The following is a 19,185-nucleotide window of genomic DNA, read 5'->3' as shown; positions in this document are numbered from 1 at the left end:
ATAGATGTAACTGTTATGAGTAAAGCCCTTTCTGTGGCCCACTCTTAACCAAAACCTACTGCCTGAATCCAAGGGAAAGCCCATCACAAACATTCTAACAATGTTTTGCAAACAGAGCAGTATCCATAAATACTGCCAAAATCCTGGTTTCAAAAACCTTGGGAAAAGTCAGATATAAATAAGGGTTTTACTCTTTGAAACTTGCTTCCAATTTAAACTTCAGGTGCTTATCTCAGTAGGAATCACTAGACATTTTGAGCTTCTTCAGTCACATTTAAATCTCAGTTCCAGTATTATGTCCATGAATCAGTGCTGCCATGTATTTATCTTATTTTCTGTCTAGACAATGTTTGCAAGTTTAAGCATCTTACTTCTCTCTGCGGGATCTGAGGATCTGGTATTTATTAGTGACTAGCTCTTTGCTGCTTGTCCTCATTACCATCCACTGTACATCTGCACTTGAATGAGATTCCTGGCATTTGCAAAATTGAAAAGGCAGATATAAAGTGTTTGAAAGGTTGAGGCATAGAAAACACAAAACACGGAAAGGTGGGGAACTTGACTGTTAAGTGGACCAGCTAATACAAAGTGGGCATAATTCAAATATAACGGGTGAAATAATAAACGAGATATTTTTTTAAAACTAAACAATGAAAGCTAAACACATGCTAAAGACTATATTGCATAGAAATGACTGTATCATATGCCTATTGTTAATCCTATTTACCCTGGTGAATCAGGGCCCATAAGCTTTTCTCATTAGATTATTCATTCTGCAATTCTAGACTCCACTGAAAATCAATCTTTATCTGGGCCTTTTTTGCTGTCCTTTCCTGGGTATTTCTTTACTCCTAAAATTCTCCTCAAACAAACAAACAAACAAAAAAACTACACAGAGTTTCTTTTTGAAAAACAAACCAACAGTAACCTCAAACTTACAGGGTGACAATGCTCCAAACTAGGATCGTATGTGGTGATCAGATGGTGACACTTGTCCAGATCTTGGATTTTTCTGGGAAACCAGGGCACTTGAAAGAAAGTAGCAATAATTAAATGAGATAGGATCAAATAATTTAAAAGAGACACAGAAAATAGAAGTTATGATGAAGATTGCAAACTTTATTTTCATCAATAAATATCTAAATACTCATATGTATATCAGTTATTGAGTTCCATTTTGCTGGCTAAGCTGGCAGACTGGATGAAAAATGATTCAAAACTAACTTGCTATGATAATACGTCAGTTTTAATTAACAGAGACAATATTTAAAGACAAAAATATTTCATCTTAGACCTAATGAGATGGTCTGTTTGACACAGCACAAGAAATTTCTTTCTGTTTTTGGTTTCAAAAAATATTTTGACCTAAAAAGTATCCTTAAATTTTCATACTTCTAAAAGTGAAAACAGTATTTTAAAAGGAAAATGTGAACTTTCTAGAAACAAAATAAGCCAAGAAGTATCTTGACTTCATTTTTTTCCGCTCTCTCATTTTTTTTTCTCCCAGCAAAAATTAATCAAGCATTAGCTGAATTTCCGAACAGTTTACTTCTCCTGAAGAGGGGACCTTTTCTGGTGACTAAAAGCATATTTGTACAGTACCCATTTTAATTTAAGTCCAAGCATTTATAACCAATTAATTAAAAATCAGCAACAGAGGAAAGGCAAAGTTAATGCTGCTTTCTGAGATCAGACTGGTGTTGAGATCAGACTCTGTTGTTACACTTGAGAAAAGGTCCTTTGGGGATCACCTGAACCTGATACTTGACAAGAGGACACCAGGCATCTCTGTACTGAATGGAATATTTAACTTTAGTCCTACTAAATTACATCCAAGCACTGCAAGTGCACAAACGTACAAGGCTACAAAAGTACACAGATGCTGGGAAATGCCAGCTCTATCATGCTGTTATAGTCAATGCTGCAATAAGAAGAAAGAAATACAAGTCAGACAGATTTCTTACATCACGCTTTATTTATTTTTATTTTTTGAGTCTTTGTCTTTGGCTCTGCTAATGGTTCTATATGCAAGTCCCTTGTCATTCCATTTGTGACCATGTCTCCTCAAAACCTATACCTGATCATGAGTCATCCAGTGTATATCCCCATATGCATCTTGCCTATCCTCTACTAAGTCCTGGGAGAGGGCAGACAGGCTAAATGAGAGGGGAGAAAGGACTGTAGCAGAATCCTTGACCTTGTTACAGAAGTGCATGCAGCCAGTAAAACAGGGATGGTGCTGACAGATACCAGTTTGACTGTCTCTGTCTTTGCTTCATAGAAGCAGAGGTAACCGCTGCTTTTCTCCACTTCTTTTGGTTGGTACCAAGTTCTTTTGCATTAAAGCCATCAAAGCAGGGCATTGTCCCATCATTTTCCTTAAGCAAACTCCCTGGGAGGACCTGGCTGGCTCATCTAAAAACTCCAAAGAAAAGAATAGAGGGTCCATGTGGGAAAAAATAGATGCACCCAGGAGCTGGAGCCTTAGGTCTGTTCACTACAAGAAGCTCATCTCCTTCTTCTACCAGTCTGCCTGGTGCCTGCAGGCTCTCTGCTGACCCCCTTTCCTTTTTGCACACTGGATGCTCCTTCCTAATGGTTGCATTTAGCTCTTTTCAATGAAGGAGAAGTCTACCTCCAGAGAGTCAGACGGCAGCAGACAGGACACCATAAACAGAGAGCTATAGCTTGTTTTAACAAAACCAACACAACACACTACAAGCAAATGAAACATTCAGACTATCTACCATATTATTGCATCCCCATCAAGTGTCTGTGGTCACTCCGAAGAGCCTCGTAGCTGTCAATTCTCTGTACAGGTCTCAGCCCACAGTCCTCCTGTCATTGAGGAGTTTCCAGTTTCACCTGAGCTTCATGTTTTGCTGCTCTATCCTTCTCAGCTCCCTACTTAATGGAACACTTTTCTCACCTCAGTTCCACTAGCCATGTCAAAATGCCTCCCTTTCTACACCATTGGGAACGGTCCCAAGGTAAACAGTCACATGCTGAAGAAAAGTGAATGTATGCTCACCTGTTTTCCAGACTGATTAAATTAATACTATTAAGAGAAAGCTAAAAAACCTACTCCAAATAGAAACAAAACAGCACTAACATACGCATATGTTTCTTACCTTTGTCTTCTCTGCCAGTTTTCACATCCTCTGCTGCTCTCTTTAAGGATGTGATAATGATATTAGCATCAGCACTATGAACTTCACATTCAACAAAAATGTCAAGATCATCAGCAGAGTTCTTGGGCTTTTTGGCTTGCCTGGTTTCGAAGTGATGGATCTGAGTTTCAAACATCTGCAAGAGCCAGATGTTGATATGATGAGGCTTGTCAAAAGACTGAAAAGCCAAATAAATCTAGAAACACTTATACAATATCTTTAAAAGGTGACTAAAAGAGGTATTAACAAGAAGTACGTGTTAAACAATGAAGCCTAGTAATGCCCAGTTTAGAAGGAGCTAAAATACATGCAGGGCTAAACAGTAAACACAGTAGAATTACGTAGAGAGAGATGGAGATGAAAGATAAGATACTGTTGATTGTGGCATTTCATCTGTGTAGAAATAGCAAATGAGTGACTGGGTAACTCTTGAGAGCCTGGCAAAATGAAAGCAGATCTATTGATGTATAATAACACCATAATCATTAAATAATTGCAAACAATTAAAAATAAGTAACAAATACAATACTTTTCTTTTGAGATATTCATTTTCACAGATGAGAGTGAGCACCTGGTAGGGGTACTTCATGTGCCCAGAATATATAATGCGTGAATGGTTTACAGCTCTTGTGTTCTCTATATCTCCTGCCAAATATGCAGGAAAAATCACTGGCTTCTAACAACACCACAGTCTGAGTACTTGAAATGCTGGCCTGTTTTTTAGTCATGGCTGGCCACCACAATTGCTAGAAACAGACAATAGACTGGTATCTGCTATGAACAGTTCTTGCATAAAATGATGATTCTTCTAAATGATTGTGTCTAGCTGCTTCCTCCCTCCAGAACACTATCCTCCATCTAGAGAGGCCAGTCAAGATCTCTAAGACTCTGAAGCACAATAGGGACAAGAAGGAAGGGAGAAAGCAGGAGGAGGCATAACTTGGGGGCACAGGCAAGCAGAAGGAGAGCAGTAAGAGACGGGGAGATGCAGAGTAGGAGAGGTGAAGGCAATAGGGGCAGAAGAGGTGGGTCAGTGGAGAAAGGGAATGGAAGGTGAGTGGCAGGGTCTGTACCTCAAAGACTTTGGCTGCCCTGGAGAACTCAGTCTTCCTCACATTGCAGAGGGTGAGGGTCAGGATGAGAGTGGCTCCACCATCCTCCTTGTTGGAGTCAAGGCTGCCTTGCCTGTTCAAGGATTGTATGCTGCGCATCACCTTGTCCTTGCTGGCCTCTTCCCTTTGACCTGAGATCACCCCAAAGTCAGTCTTCATTGGGAGCCAGAGCAGAAGACTGCAACTGCAAAATGTTCAGTGAAAACTTCCTGAGGATGTGTGTACTTCTACCAGAGTAATGGCTGGGGATTGTGATGGGACTGGAGATGCAGTGGGACTATGTGGGTGGTGAGACCAGAGCTGACAGATGGCAGTGATGCAAGCTGGTTCCTACTGTGTTGGATGTAGAACCATTTATGTCAGCCATGCCAGACACATCAAGGGAAACCGCCTGCGTATGATCTGCGTAAGAGCCCAAGATAACCCCCCTCTTCTGGGTAACTTCAAAGCAGGGTCCTCCCGCTCTGTTTGAAGGTGTCTGCAAGCCATTCACCCCCGGAGATGGGCTCCTTTGAGGAGAGGCAATTACCCTGAGTACCATTTACATCTCCCAATCTGGACCACCCTGCACCATTTCTCAGATAGCGCTTCCTTCCCATTCTCTCTTATCTCAATGGGGGCCCATCTGCATTGGCCATGCCCCCAGAGAATCAAACAGGCTCTTGCCCCACTTCCTAGCCCAATGCAAGCGGTGTCCCCTTTGCACTGACACAATTGTGGGAGTGCCAGAAAGATCTATCTGAGTCAAAATCAAATCTCATTGCCTGCTTCTGAGCTCTTCCTGCCCACAGGCTGACCTGTCCTTCTCTAGCCCCACATAGGCTGACTGCAGCCTCCCTGTTAAGTTCCTCTTAGCTGGCTCCCCAAGTTATAGTGTGCCCCTGTGAAAGTCATCTTGTAGGCCCAAAAGGAAGGCCACTGTTTTGTCCACCCTTCACAGATGGAGCCATTTTCTGTGTGATCCTTAGCTGATCCTGGATGGGTCTCACACCTCAGTGATGAATTTTTCTTAGCTCCTCCCTGGCCTGGGAAGTTAAATACGACCCGGAGACCATGGCTACACTGCATTTCTCCTTAGCCCATGAGGCCAGGGAAGGCCTCAGTTCTCCTAGTTATTCCCTGGCCAAGACAGACAAACCCAGGGCAAATTTCAGAGCACTGCGCCTGGAAGGCAGGTCTCAGCGTCCTGAGGAACATCCGTCCACCCAGACCTGGGGCACCCCAGGCTCTGTAGGGTGGATGAGTGCCAGCCTGGGAAGCGTGGTCCTCGCAGCTGTGCACAGCCCAAGCCCCAGTGCCACAGGGCCTGGCACTGCCCACGGGCCGGGCAGGGCTGGCCACTGACTGCGATCCTGAACCCAGCCAGGCTTCGGGATCTGGCAACTTCATCTGCCATGGGCTGCCCCCAACCCTACACCCCTGGCCCTGCTTATGTCACAAGAAGGCATGTCAGAGAGGTCTGTGCAGAGCCCAAGGGAGCACCGGGCTTAACTGCATCTGTAAACCAAATAGGATAGGGAAGGTGGGGTGAAGAAAGTAGGCTTTGAGGGGGAAAAAATGCTGTTCCCACACCCGTGTTACCATAGCAGAGGTGGCAAGGCTGGGCATGAAGGAGCTGAGACAAGTCTGACTGTCTGAGTCCAGACTGGGCCTTCCCCATGGAAAGTGGGTTCATGTGTCCCCAGATTCAGGTCACAGGCATGGCACAAACAACAAGTGCCACAAGCTCTATTTTTCCAGCCTATTCTCTCCTGAGTCCTTGCACTGCAGGTGAAAGCCCTAGGTCTTGAGATGTATGTCTATGGCACTGGTCACAAGTATTAAGAGGGCAGAACCATCAGGCTCTTATGGTTGCCTTAACAACCTAGTGTCAGAGTCCCATATCTCCGTACTTGTACAACATGAAGCAGAATGGTCCTGTGTATATGAATTGAGGTTTCTCAGTAGACCCAGACTGGATTCATGAGCCACCTTTGACAGTTAGAGCACAATAAACAAAGCTTGCAGTGCAGCTTTGTAGCCCATTGCAGATCCAGCACAGAGAGTTGTGGCTCCCAGGTGGTAACGTGTCCTTCCCCAGCCAGTGGATGCTCTACCGCCACCTTGGATCCATACTTGGGACAGGCCCAGGAAGGCTCCATACATGGTTTCATGGTGTAAGTCAGCTTTCCTAGGGCATCCCACTGCCAGAGTGTTGGTTTCAGCACTTTTGGGGACCCCTAGGAGTACAGTAGGAGAGGTTTCAGGCTGAATGTTGCAGTTTAAAGGGGTATGCAAGGACAGAACACAGTGTGTCCCACAGGGACAGGCAGCTTCTCCTTGCAGAAAGTGTGTCTCTCCAACCGCAAAAGCCAGTAGGCTTACCCTCTCCTGTTCCCTGAGAGGGAGGCCATGGCTGATCACCACAGACAAGCTGCCCATTTTTGAACTGTTCCCATTGTGGATATATCTACCATGTATGAACACAATGATATTCATATGAGTTGGATGTGGCATTAAAATTTCTTTTTATTTAGGTTAATTTAAATGGTTACATTTCAACATTAAAAAAGTTTTCTCTGCCAATTGCCAGCATGGTTTGAAGCAACAAAGAGACAGGCTTTAAAAGAATGAACTCCTGTGTGCTCTTCCTGTGCTTAACCTCTCTTTCAAGATTTTCTGCATCCTTTGAGGAATAAAACATCCCTACTGCAAGGCTGCTGTCAGATCTAGGCATCTTAAGATGCCCAGACGAGACCACATCCCTATGTAACTTCATGCTGATGACTTCCTGCCTCCAACACCATCACTGGCTTTGGCCAAAGTCACTGCAAAGGAAGAGGGCCTCATGAGAGGGCTTCTTCGGTCACCTGAAACAAAGCTTGGAGACAAGGACATTAAGAAATGTGAGCATGGTAGGACAGAACTGAGGAAGTTTACCTAAAAGGTAAGATTGGGATAGGTTAGTCAGTGTAGCATACAAAGATGTACAGAGTATGCAAAGGCAAAGTAATCAATATTGTATATTTCTAGGTAATTACACACATCAAGTGACTTTTTTTCAAATCTCAGCTTCCTGTTAAAGCTCCATGATCTTGTCAAGATGAGAGAAACTCAGTCACTGCAGGTTAGCCATTTTTTTAATTGGAGCCCACCTCAGTTGGTTTTTCCCCCTTCCCTGTGTATTAACTTCTGATCAATTCGTGTGTTTAACTTACATATAAGATTTATATTGTCCAGATAAATCAAAGAGCATTTTGCTACACAGTTTTAATTTTCTTTAGCATGGAAATAAGAAGTGGTCTGTAAAGAAGTATCATTTTAAATTAAATTTACTTTGTATTATTTAAAGCACATTAAAGCTGTTATTTTTCTTCAAGAAAATCTATTTTCAGTATATGTCCTCTACTTTTTAAATACTGAGCATTTAACTTTTTCTCATCTCTGAGTCTTGCTGAACAGCTATGTGATGATGCTTTGGCTGAGCTATTGTTCATTTACACCTGCCTTAATGGACACAGAATCAGACTTGTGTCATCAATGTTCTTTAGCCATTCCACTTGCACATAAAAGACAATCATGAATCCTGGGTTCTTAATATTTCTACAGATTTACCACTGCTGTCATGCATAACAGAAATCAAAAGCAGAGGATTAGTTTGAAAGACTTCACCCTTGGGATGAAATTGTCTTTTTTGGTACAGAGTTACCTTATGGGTCCTATTATATGAAGATAGAAAAATATGGATTATTTTCACACTGAAAATACATGCCAAGAAGAACTGAAAGATCTACACAGACCTTGTCATGAGAAAAAAAAAAAAAAAAAGAAAAAAAAAAAAGAAAAAAAGAAAGTAAGGAAAAGAAGAAGAAGAAAGATACAGAGATAAAAAAGCTTACTTCAAAGCACCAAAATGATTCCATTTTGCATAAGTGTACTTCTACAGAAAAGGTTTCCAGCTGGTATCCATAGATTAATGTTATTAGCCACCATAAATATAATGGAAACAGCTGTACTTTCTATCTTCCTAGAGGATGATGCTTACACTGAAGCTCCACTGATTTTCGATCTATAAATACAAGAGTAGTACAATAGTAGGTACTGAACTTATGAATTTTCAAATCCCCCTTCATCTTTGGATCTTCTAACAGAAATATGACTCTTGAATCATGTTGGTATCATAATGCAGTACTGTTTCAAGCTGGAAATACTGTTCTGCATTGCTTTGGTCGATTCAGTTCCAATATACAAGTGCTGATCTCCTTTCTTCAACTGGGGAGCTACAGGGAGGTATTATACAATGTGGACCAGTCCAAGAGAGCGTTTAGCTGTCTTGAGTGAAAGTTATTGGAGAAAATACAGAAATAGGCTTTGAACATCAAAGCTCTTCTATCTCTATGGCTCATCTGGGTTAAACTAGAAACACTCTTGTTTCCATTTTCTGCCTCAGTCAAGCTATACTCCAGGCAGAACAAAAGTGCTTTAACAAAAGAAGGAGATTAAAGCTCAGGTGGGGGCAGGGAGGAGACATCAAAAAGCATAATGATTGAAGATTTGTCTTGAATTATTCTGTCTGTGAATTTGAATGCATTCAGATTGGGGACACAGGCTAATCCATGTCTCCTATAGCGTTGGTGGGGATTCTAGCCACAGATATGGTGAATTAGGAATCAGAAGGCTCTGATATCTTTAGCTGCATTAAAAGACACAATTCTCCTTCATTTCCAACAGGAAGGGTATTGTTATCCACCTGGATTATGAGCCCAAAAAGTTTGGAGATACCTTGCAGCAGTGCTAAATAAAGCACCCACTCTCAGAGGACACATACTATACAAGGTAACCTTCACACCTCAGCTTTCCTCAGTGAGTAGCTGAGTAAGTCAATTTAGAGAGCTCTCCCCTTTCTGTCAGCTTGTTGAATCAGCTCTAAGACAATGATGTTACACAATATTACAGCCATCACAGCTCTAAGATTGGGCTAATAAGGCCTTGATGACATGCTAAAACTCTGCATGTTTTCTTACTTGCACAGAGTATTGGCAAAGTGACCTAGCATCCAACAGCAAAAAGCCACACAGATGTGTCTTTAGGTAACTCTTCTCTGAAAAGGCCTTTTTGTGGGTACTGTACTGAGGCATGGACCCCATGCTCTGGATAATCAGTCTCAGTGCCTTGCTTAGGGACTCCATTCTGCAAATCAATAACAGAACACAGCATAAAGTATTCCTGACTTGCACAAACCTTTTTGGGATTAATCACTGTGCAAATACAGTATATTAGTGTGTGGCAATACATCTTTGTTAATGAGGCTGCAGCATATTTGCTGTCTTTTCTACTAACATCTATGCTTTTGATCAATGGCAACATCACACTTTTAGAAAAAAAAATATTTCATGATAGAGGTGCTCATGTGTAAAAGCAGTACAGTTTCACCAAGGGAAGGTCATACTCTACAGGGCCAAACAGCGTGTGTATATTCCCTGAAACATGCAGAGTTTAGGATTTCATGGGGAATATGCACAAATGTGAGGGACTGAGGGAAAAATGAATGTGAGAGAAAAAAAGGTGGATTAGTCTGTGTTATATATTACCATCCAGTCACTCTGCCAAGTGTGGTAATGCAACCCCATGTCTGCAGCAGATTGTAGTTCTGCATGGTGGAGATCTCCTCCTTCTGCCAAGCTTTGGCACAAGAGATACAGAGGGTTTCCCTAGATTCCCAGAACTAAGTTGATGTTTATGCTTTAGTCAGAAAAAAAAAAAAAAAAGGATTAGCGTCTGAAGGCCAAAAGAGGCAAGGGTCTCCTCCAAGTGTCTCTTTCTCCTTTGAAGACAGGATGAAGGAGTTGGGGTTGTTCAGCCTGGAGAAGAGAAGTCTCTGGGGAGACCTCACAGCAGCCTTCCAGTGCCTAAAGGGGGCCTTCAGGAAAGCTGGGGAGGGACTCTTTGTCAGGGAGTGTAGTGATAGGACAGGAGGTAATGGCTTTAAACTAAAAGAGGGTAGGTTTTGATTAGATATAAAGAAGAACTGCTTAACTACGAGCATGGTGAGGCACTGGAACAGGTGGCCCAGAGAAGCTGTGGATGCTCCATCCCTGGAAGTGTTCAAGGACAGGTTGGATGAGGGTTTGAGCAACCTGGTCTAGTGGGAGGTGTCCCTGCCCATGGCAGGGGGATTGGAAATAGATGGTCTTTAAGGTCCATTCCAACCCAAACCATTCTCTGATTCTTTGTCTGATAATCATTGATAATTAAGATATATGACATAAGCATTCATGCAGTACACAGGAAGATAATAGACTGAGGCTAAGTGAAGACTGGTATTTGCATATGGCAGCTTCTAGACTGTAGCTGATGATTAGTACGAGTTACAGACAATCTTCATTTTATCTTCTGAAGAGCATTGCAAAGGATCCCCATCTCACCTGCAAAGGAAATAACCATAGTAATTAATCCTACAGTTATCCCGTTTCTAAAACCCCTGTATATATTTACCATTTATATTCATTCCCTGAAAAAAAATAATAAATAGTTGAGCAAATAAGTGCTGGATTGGACACATTTATGAGGGTCATAATGAAGTACAGGTTTTAAAGTCAGTCCTTCACCTTCATCAGCCATACAAGGTTGGCTTACAGGAATAGGAATGCTGGCTTTAGCAGGCCAGTCAATATTAAAAATATTCCACATCAGGGAAAAAGCTAGAATGACAAAAGAGAATATGACTTAGCCAAGCTTTCCCTTTACTTCCTTGCTGAAAACAACTAGAGCCTCAGGTCAGAATCCATCACCAGACCCTCTGGCCTTTCCTAGCACCTCCAGTAAAACTGGATATTTCAGATGTAACAAACTATAGTCAAGTGGAAGTGCTGTTTGGAAGTTTAGCTAGATTTAGGAAGGAATTTTTGCACCATAAAGGAGATGTCTGATGATTGAACTTGGTCAAGCTCAAAGCACAAAAGGCGACCAGACAAAATCTGCTTTGTGGTTACTATTTCTGATTCAAGCTCTGAGGAATTCAAGCTAACAAATGTGTAGTTCCTTACTATTGATGGTGTCAGCTAAATTCTTCAGCTGCTTTGCATTGTCCAGGACTTCGATTCTCTGGGTGTAGGGATTGTACCGAACAGAGAAAGGACGAGGGATCGTCTGAGCAAATTTCCTGACGGAAAAATACAAAAACACATGCAAACCTGAAAAGCTCCTATTTTCATTCTTGGTCGGTATGTGCATTTGTTGGTGAGGGTAATAAGAAAATCTGTGAAAGGAAATAACTGAAATTCCTGCTGAGTGAGCTGAGATCTACAGCATTCTGTAACATGCTTGAATGTTCATTTATCCTTACCACCTTTATTTTTTCCAAGCAGGCATAATTATGCTATTGGCATGTCAACACTGCTCCTGACATAGTCCAACTACGTAGCTATCAGGATTTGCCAAACTTTAAAACTTCATTTTCCTTTCAGTAATGCAAAAGATAGGAATCCTGATCCATGTTTGCAGTTTCTGGGAAAGCAAGGACAAGTATCTATGCCATCCTGGCATATCATGGAGCAAGCAGACTTAATTTCTGGCATTGTTAGTAGAGGCACCCAGGTCATTGCAAATACAGGAGATAGTCAGTGGAGTGAAGCTGCAGTCTTGCCACTCCTTATTCTCAGCTGCAAAATAGTTAATTCCATGGCAAAAGCAGTAAGAATTCAGTATCTTGGGAAAATACTAATTTGCATAACCACAGAACTGTAGAAAGGAAGACTCTGAGTGGGAAGAGATGGTCAGAGCTATTGTTCCAGACTCCTTGCAGACCCCAGCAGGATACTGGCTTATATATCTGCTTCAAATTACTGAAGTTATTGCTGAAAGAGGAAGGAAAGCATGCAGGAATTGATTATGGAACCCCACTATACAGACTGTGACTCGTCATGTTAAATCCCATAGGCCCAGAATAGTGGAATATGCTGGATGCCACCTCCACATTGCTCCTTCAGTTTAGTCCTAATTATTATCAGCTAAAACTCTTGTTTCAAACAGATTTCAGTGTGAACAGGCCACAAGGTGTGACAGTAAAAAAAAATTAGGTTGGCTATGATGAAAGTGTTTAGCGGTGTTTTTCTAAGGGGACAGATCCACTTTAGAAGACAGTCTTCCTAAATCTCAGCTGAAAGTAAGATTCTTATTAGGAGATGCATATCTCAATATGAAATTTCCAGGTCTGCCTCAGAAGAATTTCTCAGGAAGGTTTTCTGTTACACACACACACAAATGTGCACCCAAGCATAACCCGCCAACACAGGCATTGGACCAACCTGGTCACGTCTTTCAGTTTAACCAGTTCTCCAATTTCATCTTTGAAACAAATTAAAGAAGCCCCAAGATCCTTTTTATAGAGCAATGCAACATCTTACACTTTTTTTAAGGAGCTTGCTTATCAGTTCTTATCAGTTCATTTCAGTGAGAAGTACACAGAGAAGATAGAAAATGTGTGCAGGATATTAATAGCATAAACCAGAAGAGAAAGCTGTCTTTCTCAAGTATTGCCCCAGAGCAAATGGTAGGAGTAGAGGCTGTAGGTTTATGATGACTGAGGAAAAAGCAGGGGAGGTAGCTAGGAAGACCTAGAAGCTGAGGAGCCTAGGACAGCAAAATGTTTTGGGTCTTGGTATGTGTTCATCTGTGAGAGAGAGAGAAAGAAAGAAAAGATGGCAGGTCTGAGGCAAGTCCCTGTATGGCATCTCATGTGAAAGATTTGTTGAGTGCGAACAAGGCTAACCCCCAGTGGCTTGGCTAACATCCAGAAAGAATGTTGTTGTTGTTGTTTTTAAACAAAAATAGAAATATTGCTGTGAGGTGGAACCCAAGCTGAACCACAAATGCAGTCCGAACCAGTCCTGTCTAAAGAACCAGAACTGAACCTGGGCCATTACTTCAAAGTCTTGTTGAATTGGAACTGAATTTATATTTGAGTCACAGATGACTGAAACATTTACTGTGTAGCCCTGTAGGCTCGTAAACACACTGCTGGTTAACAAGCTGGAGGCTCTGTATTAAGCTAACAACAGAGGTCTCAGGATGAAGGTTATTAGACTTGCTTGGACATTTGTTTAGCTGTAATAGCAATTGTCTAATGACCATGTAGCTATTACCTAATTTGTTTTAGTTTAGCTCAATTCTGAATAATTGTGTGCTATAATGCCTACTGTTAATAATTTCCGTATAGGCAGGAATATCACGCAGTTGTGCTGTACAGAGTGAACTAAATCTGGCCCTAAAGTAATAATGGAACATAAAGAACTACTGGCATGGGCTGATAACAGGTCTTAAAGGCATGAGCATAGGATGATGCTGTGGTCCCTGGGCTATCAGGCTATTAACAACTCTCCAACTCCCCACTGGTCAGTCACTCATAGTAATTTAGGAGCTGAGAAAAAAAAAATAAAGACCTAAAATAATATTTAACATATATTTGTAAAGTCAGAAGTAAAACATATTTTCAGAACAATGTAGAAAAAGTAAGCTATAAAGAATGTGAGAGAGCATAAAAATGGCCCTGAGCACACCTTGGACTCAAGAGGGAGAAACAAAGCATCAAGAACATCAACACCTTTCTCCTCCTCACAAAAGAGAGAAAGAAACTCTATTCATTAGTATCACAGCTCTGCCCTGAAGACCTCAACAGATGCTGATTACTTGACAACTCCACCCACCACCACCAGACTGAAACCATTGACGTTAGGACACAAAAGAAAATGTAAGGGTGGGCAGAACTTCAGTAGAAAAGGAGAATATACTAGGAGATAATTTTTATAACAAATTTTAACCATAGCAATGTTGAAGAGACTTGTTCTCCATTAATTAGCTAGCTTTGAACCTATGTGTTACTATCAGTGCAATTGGACTTACAAGGATTTTTTCGGATGTATTTTGGTTATACTGATGAAACTCGATTAGGATAAGCAGAAATTCTTGGCTTCATATAAAAGGTATGTTCCCCTCATTCCCCATAACAAAATTTTTAGCGTAACAACTGCTAAGTCTCTTTGAGCACTGAAGAACTTATTATAAAGCCTCTCAAAACAATACCTGTCAACCCAATACCTGTTATGGCAATGAGTTCCATTGTGTTTGCAGAGGTCGAGAAATTGCATCATATATGGAATGACTGGATTACCTTAGCTTTTCTTTTGCATCTTTAAAACTTTCAGCAACAAAGTAGACAGGCTGGAACTCAGTAACAGGGTACTTCTGCACAGCAGTCTTCTCCAGGACAAGAGGCTGAATCTCAGGTTTACTTGATAAACAGTACTATGAGCAAAAGGGTAAGAAATTTGTTTCAGTTTAAAAGTGCTTTAAGTTGCTGTGAAAGAAAGATAGAGCTACTGAATACCACCCAGTTTCTCAGAGGGAAGACTTGCTGCTGTGGAATACCAATGACACAGTGACTTACTAGGAAAGAAGCAGCTATGAGCCCTTTGTCTATAAATACACTGACACATCTATTAGGTAGAGCACTTCAATGAACTATGACATTATATGCTACTTGTGTGCACAAAGTATGAAGGAAAATAAGGGTCTGAACGTATCTGGAAGAGAAATTTGAGCAATTATAAAAACCCAGGTATGAACAACGTCTCATCTTCGAAATGTTTTATAGAACACACCTGTAGCTCCCCAAATGAAGACAGCAGCCCTGCACCATATGCCTTTAGTGAATCGCCTTCCTTACATAGTCCAAACTCCACCGTAAACCAATAAACCTAGAAAGAAATTTAGAGAGAAGCATATGATTCCGTGATCAAAATGGGCAGGGACACATCATTGATTTGAATGTGTTTAGAATTTGCATTTCTATTTAAAATATTACAGTGTGTCAAATATCAACTGCATAAATACAATAAACATCCTCACAGACTGAAATTCTTCTCCTGGAAGGGCCACAGTGCAAATTCATTTTCCTGACAAATGCAGTTGTGTTTTACTGTGCTTACATTTGTCAACAGAGCAGAGACGATGAAACTATAGCAATAAAATTTCACTTTGTCTGGCCAACTCAATTGAAGTTTGAACCTTTGATGATAGCAGTTTGTTTCGTGTTTTACACAGAGGGCATCTAGCTGCAGCAGCACAGAGGGAAACGAGCCGTTAGCGCAATAGAAGACATTAGTGTGTGGCCTAGCTTGACTTTTTGGTTCGCTACTATGTGTTTGAAGGGATACATGCCCCGCCTCGCCTCAGGAAAACTACTTCATCTATCAGAAACAGCAAAGATGCTGCAGTACTCTGCCAGGTGAGCTGGCACTGGTGACACTAATCTCATAGGCGTGTCCTGATTTTCATTTGGAGTCGCATTTCTCTCAGAGCAGGATTCAGGTAAAGCATTACCTTATCTGCCTGTCAGGGCAGAAGAAAAGGAACACTAGCAGGTAGAACAGCTAATGAAGCTGTCTCCTGAAATTCACTGGGGGCATGTAGTAACATGTAATCTCCTCTTGCCCAATATGTTTGTGCTGGAGGAAGTCTTGTCTGTCCCTCTGTGTTTAATCACAGCTGTCACTTCAAGTAAGTGGTGCCAAAATTATTTTTCTTTAATGTAACTGTTTCAGGGTGGGGTTTTCCAATTATGGACTTCACTCTGTTCCCATTCAACTCTATGGGAGTTCTATCAGTGACTTCAGTGGCAGCAGAATCAAACAACACAGGGTGCTTTGGAAAATTGGGCCCTCATTTATTAAATTACCGTAGCAAGTTTCTCGATGAAATCATCTGGAGCTCCCAGAGATGCCAGTCCAATTTCCTGTAACAATAAACCATTATTCTTCAAGCCATTTATTGCAAACATTCTTCCTGTCTTATGTAATTTCTCACATTTTAAATGTTACCATCACTTACTACCACACACAAATGTTTACAGGACATGTTCCTATCGTGCAACATCAATTTTAAACCAGAAATCTCTCCAGAAATGAACAAAAGGGTCCTGTCTAAATGTCATTTACAAGGCATAGTTCTTTGTGCTTGGTACAAAAGCCATTGAAGTCAAACAAAATTCTCCCCTTGCTTTGACAGACTTTTGATCAAGCCCAAAATGCACACCCAAGAGAATGATACAGTCAAAAGGAGATAAATCAATCACATCCATACAGCTTAAATATTTATTTTTGCTTTGATGGGTCCGGATTGCAGGAGGTTTCTTGCAGCCTTGAAAGATGTGTGTTTTTTTCCTGAATGACAGGGCATGATTTGAAAGAGCTCATTCATACCTTGGGAGGTAATAGAAACTTTCCCAGGAGGCGTGCTATAGCTGGATTCAGAGGACAGCTACATGAGACTGTATATAACCAGGTATCTTTCTCAGTTTGCTCCAGTGAGGACTACACAATGTAAAATCAGAGCCCCCACCCCCATTACCCTTTCCCAAACCAAAAGCATTAGTGCAGCTATTGTCAAATATGTCAAATATGTCAAATCCCAATAAGCCAAAGTGCAGTAGGGCCTATTTTGAAGGAATCCCTGGCCATGGGGAAGCACAGAGCCTGAGGTCAATACTGAGTGCTAATAGCTAAAGCAGGTTAACTTCTGTCTTGTGAGCAGGTTGTTACATAAAAGCTATGTCCCCTTCTTTCCCTTCTTCCATACTTCCATCTTTCTGTCCTTCTTGACCTCCCATCCTTCCATCCTCAATCATTCTTTCTGTCTTTATTTCTGTCTCTCTTGTGTTTCTCTTCTTGTCTTTCTTTCTTTCTGTCTGTCTGTCTTTTCTTGTTTTCTGGTAAGATGTAGCCTAAATTTACTCCTTCCCTGAGGTTTGGCTTCTTTTCCAGAGACATTAACACCAGCAAAGAGAAAGCTCTTCTCCAGCCTTCTCACACATTTGCAAATGGGACAGTTCCTCACTTGACATCCTCTGTGATAGACTTCTCTGTAGCTTCAACAGAAAAATAAATAAATAAATAAATAAAAATTCTTCACTTTCCCTATCGTTTGGGCTACAAGATGGAGCAATAACTCATTTGAATCACGAGCCATTTAACTTTCCCCAGACAGATCAACATCTACAAAGAAGGTTTTAGATGAATTCTTCACAAAGGATTTGCCTGTAAAAAACAACCCACACAAGACAAACATTTGGCGCATGGGTACATAAGTTCACACATGTGACTTTTGTCTAGATTTCAAGCAGTAAATAAACCCTGATTCACAGCCTGCGTGACATCAGCTGTTGTCAGGAATGCAGCAATGCTCTCCCCTATGTTCTGGGTTGTTTCTTCACTACTCTTATGAAGCTACCAACTGCAAACATTCATCATTTCAATAGAATAGAATCACAGAATCAGTAAGGTTGGAAAAGACCTCCAAGATCATCTGGTCCAACCATCCTCCTACTACCAATGTCACCCACTAAATCATGTCCCTAAGCACCACATCCAACCTTTCCTTAAACACGCCCTGGGACAATGACACCACCACTTCCCTGGGTAACCCGTTCCAATGCTTGACTGCTCTTCTGAGAAGAAATGTCTCCTCATTTCCAACCTAAACCTCCTCTAGTGCAACTTGAGGCCATTCCCTCTAGTCCTATCACTAGTTATCTGCAAGAAGAGGCTGACCCCCAGCTCCCCACAACTTCCTTTCAGGTAATTGTAGAGAGCAATAAGGTCTCCCCTGAGCCTCCTCTTCTCCAGACTAAACAACCTCAGGTCCCTCAGCCACTCCTCACAGGACTTGTGTTCCAGGCCCTTCACCAGCTTTGTAGCCCTTCTCTGGACATGCTCCAGGGCCTCGATGTCCTTCTTGTACTGAGGGGCCCAAAGCTGAACACAGTACCTGAGGTGCGGCCTCACCAGAGCCAAGTACAGGGGGACGATCACCTCCAGGTGCACTATTCCTGATACAAGCCAGGATGCCATTGGCCTTCTTGGCCACCTGGGCACACTGCTGGCTCATGTTCAGGCAAGCATCGACCAACGCCCCCAGATCCTTTTCCTCTACACAGCTTTCCAGCCTCTCTGCCCAAAGCCTGTAGTGCTGCATAGGGTTGTTGTGGCCAAAGTGCAGGACCCAGCACCTAGCCATGTTGAACCTCATCCCACTGGCCTCTGCCCATCAACCCATCCTGTCCAGGTCCCTCTGCAGGGCCTTCCTACCCTCCAGCAGATCCCCCCAGCTTGGTGTTGTCTGCAAATTTATTGAGGGTGCACTCAATTCCTTCATCCAAATCAACAATAAAGACATTAAAGAGGATGGGCCCCAACACTGACTCCTGGGGAACACCAATGGTGACTGGTCGCCAGCTGGATTTAACTCCATTCACCACCACTCTCTGGAATACCTATCCATGACAATCTCAGATGACCAAAGAGAAAGGAAAATAGTTAATACCACCTGTTATTTGGAAAAGGAGACTCAGCTGACCTCAGTCACTCTTAAACAATAAGCTTAAAGGTGAATTTCCCGCCACACCATCCCATCCCTCATAGCTCTTAGTTCATCCTCTGAATTGCTTCAGCTCTGGTGTGTTCAGTTATAAAAATAGCATAACTGATGAATAACTTACCTGGGAAAACTGAGCAAAACTGGGATCAGCAAAAAGAGGCACATGTCCTAGCAGCTCATGGCAAATATCACTGCAGGAAAACATGACATCTGAATAATTTAGGCAAAGTCCAGCCCTAGAGTCCACATATAGTCAGGAGTGCAGTGCATGCACTCCTATCAGCAAATAATGCTCAGGACTTATGGGCAAACATTTTTGCTCTAACTTGACTCTTGTGAGGTCAAGGTTTGCACTCTTAAGGCTTTTTAGTGGTTTTATCCTCACAGATGCCTCAGAGGAAGGATGGTGTATCATTTGTTTTCCTTTTGGAAGAAAACTGTCCTTTCAACTGTTCACTTCCCCAGCTCACAAAAGACCAGGAAGATATCACCCC

The 19,185-nt window shown here is 41.9% G+C and overlaps 2 protein-coding genes and 1 long non-coding RNA gene across 5 annotated transcripts in view; 1 reads left to right on the top strand and 2 right to left on the bottom strand.

The window, feature by feature from the left end:
- Positions 1-4,664, bottom strand: part of LOC121071816 (tyrosine 3-monooxygenase-like) — a 33,058-nt gene extending 28,394 nt beyond the window's left edge. Inside the window, exons 1-3 of the mRNA XM_040560582.1 lie at positions 4,244-4,664; positions 3,132-3,306; positions 940-1,028 (exon numbers count right to left, since the gene is read on the bottom strand). Of these exons, the coding sequence (XP_040416516.1) occupies positions 940-1,028; positions 3,132-3,306; positions 4,244-4,441 (462 nt within the window). The 5' untranslated portion in view covers positions 4,442-4,664. The remainder of the gene's footprint in view (positions 1-939; positions 1,029-3,131; positions 3,307-4,243) is intronic.
- The window catches only part of LOC121071822, a 45,809-nt gene that overhangs the window by 15,871 nt on the left and 10,753 nt on the right, over positions 1-19,185 (top strand). The gene's annotated exons all lie outside the window — the stretch shown is intronic.
- The window catches only part of PAH (phenylalanine hydroxylase), a 40,269-nt gene continuing 27,856 nt past the window's right edge, over positions 6,773-19,185 (bottom strand). The window contains exons 8-13 of the mRNA XM_040560571.1: positions 18,813-18,882; positions 15,996-16,052; positions 14,920-15,015; positions 14,430-14,563; positions 11,308-11,423; positions 6,773-10,686 (exon numbers count right to left, since the gene is read on the bottom strand). Of these exons, the coding sequence (XP_040416505.1) occupies positions 10,643-10,686; positions 11,308-11,423; positions 14,430-14,563; positions 14,920-15,015; positions 15,996-16,052; positions 18,813-18,882 (517 nt within the window). The 3' untranslated portion in view covers positions 6,773-10,642. The remainder of the gene's footprint in view (positions 10,687-11,307; positions 11,424-14,429; positions 14,564-14,919; positions 15,016-15,995; positions 16,053-18,812; positions 18,883-19,185) is intronic.

Source organism: Cygnus olor, chromosome 1, assembly GCF_009769625.2.
Source record: "Cygnus olor isolate bCygOlo1 chromosome 1, bCygOlo1.pri.v2, whole genome shotgun sequence".
NCBI lineage: Eukaryota > Metazoa > Chordata > Aves > Anseriformes > Anatidae > Cygnus > Cygnus olor.
Note: the sequence above shows the minus strand (reverse complement) of the source record. Positions and strands in the feature narration are given on the sequence as shown.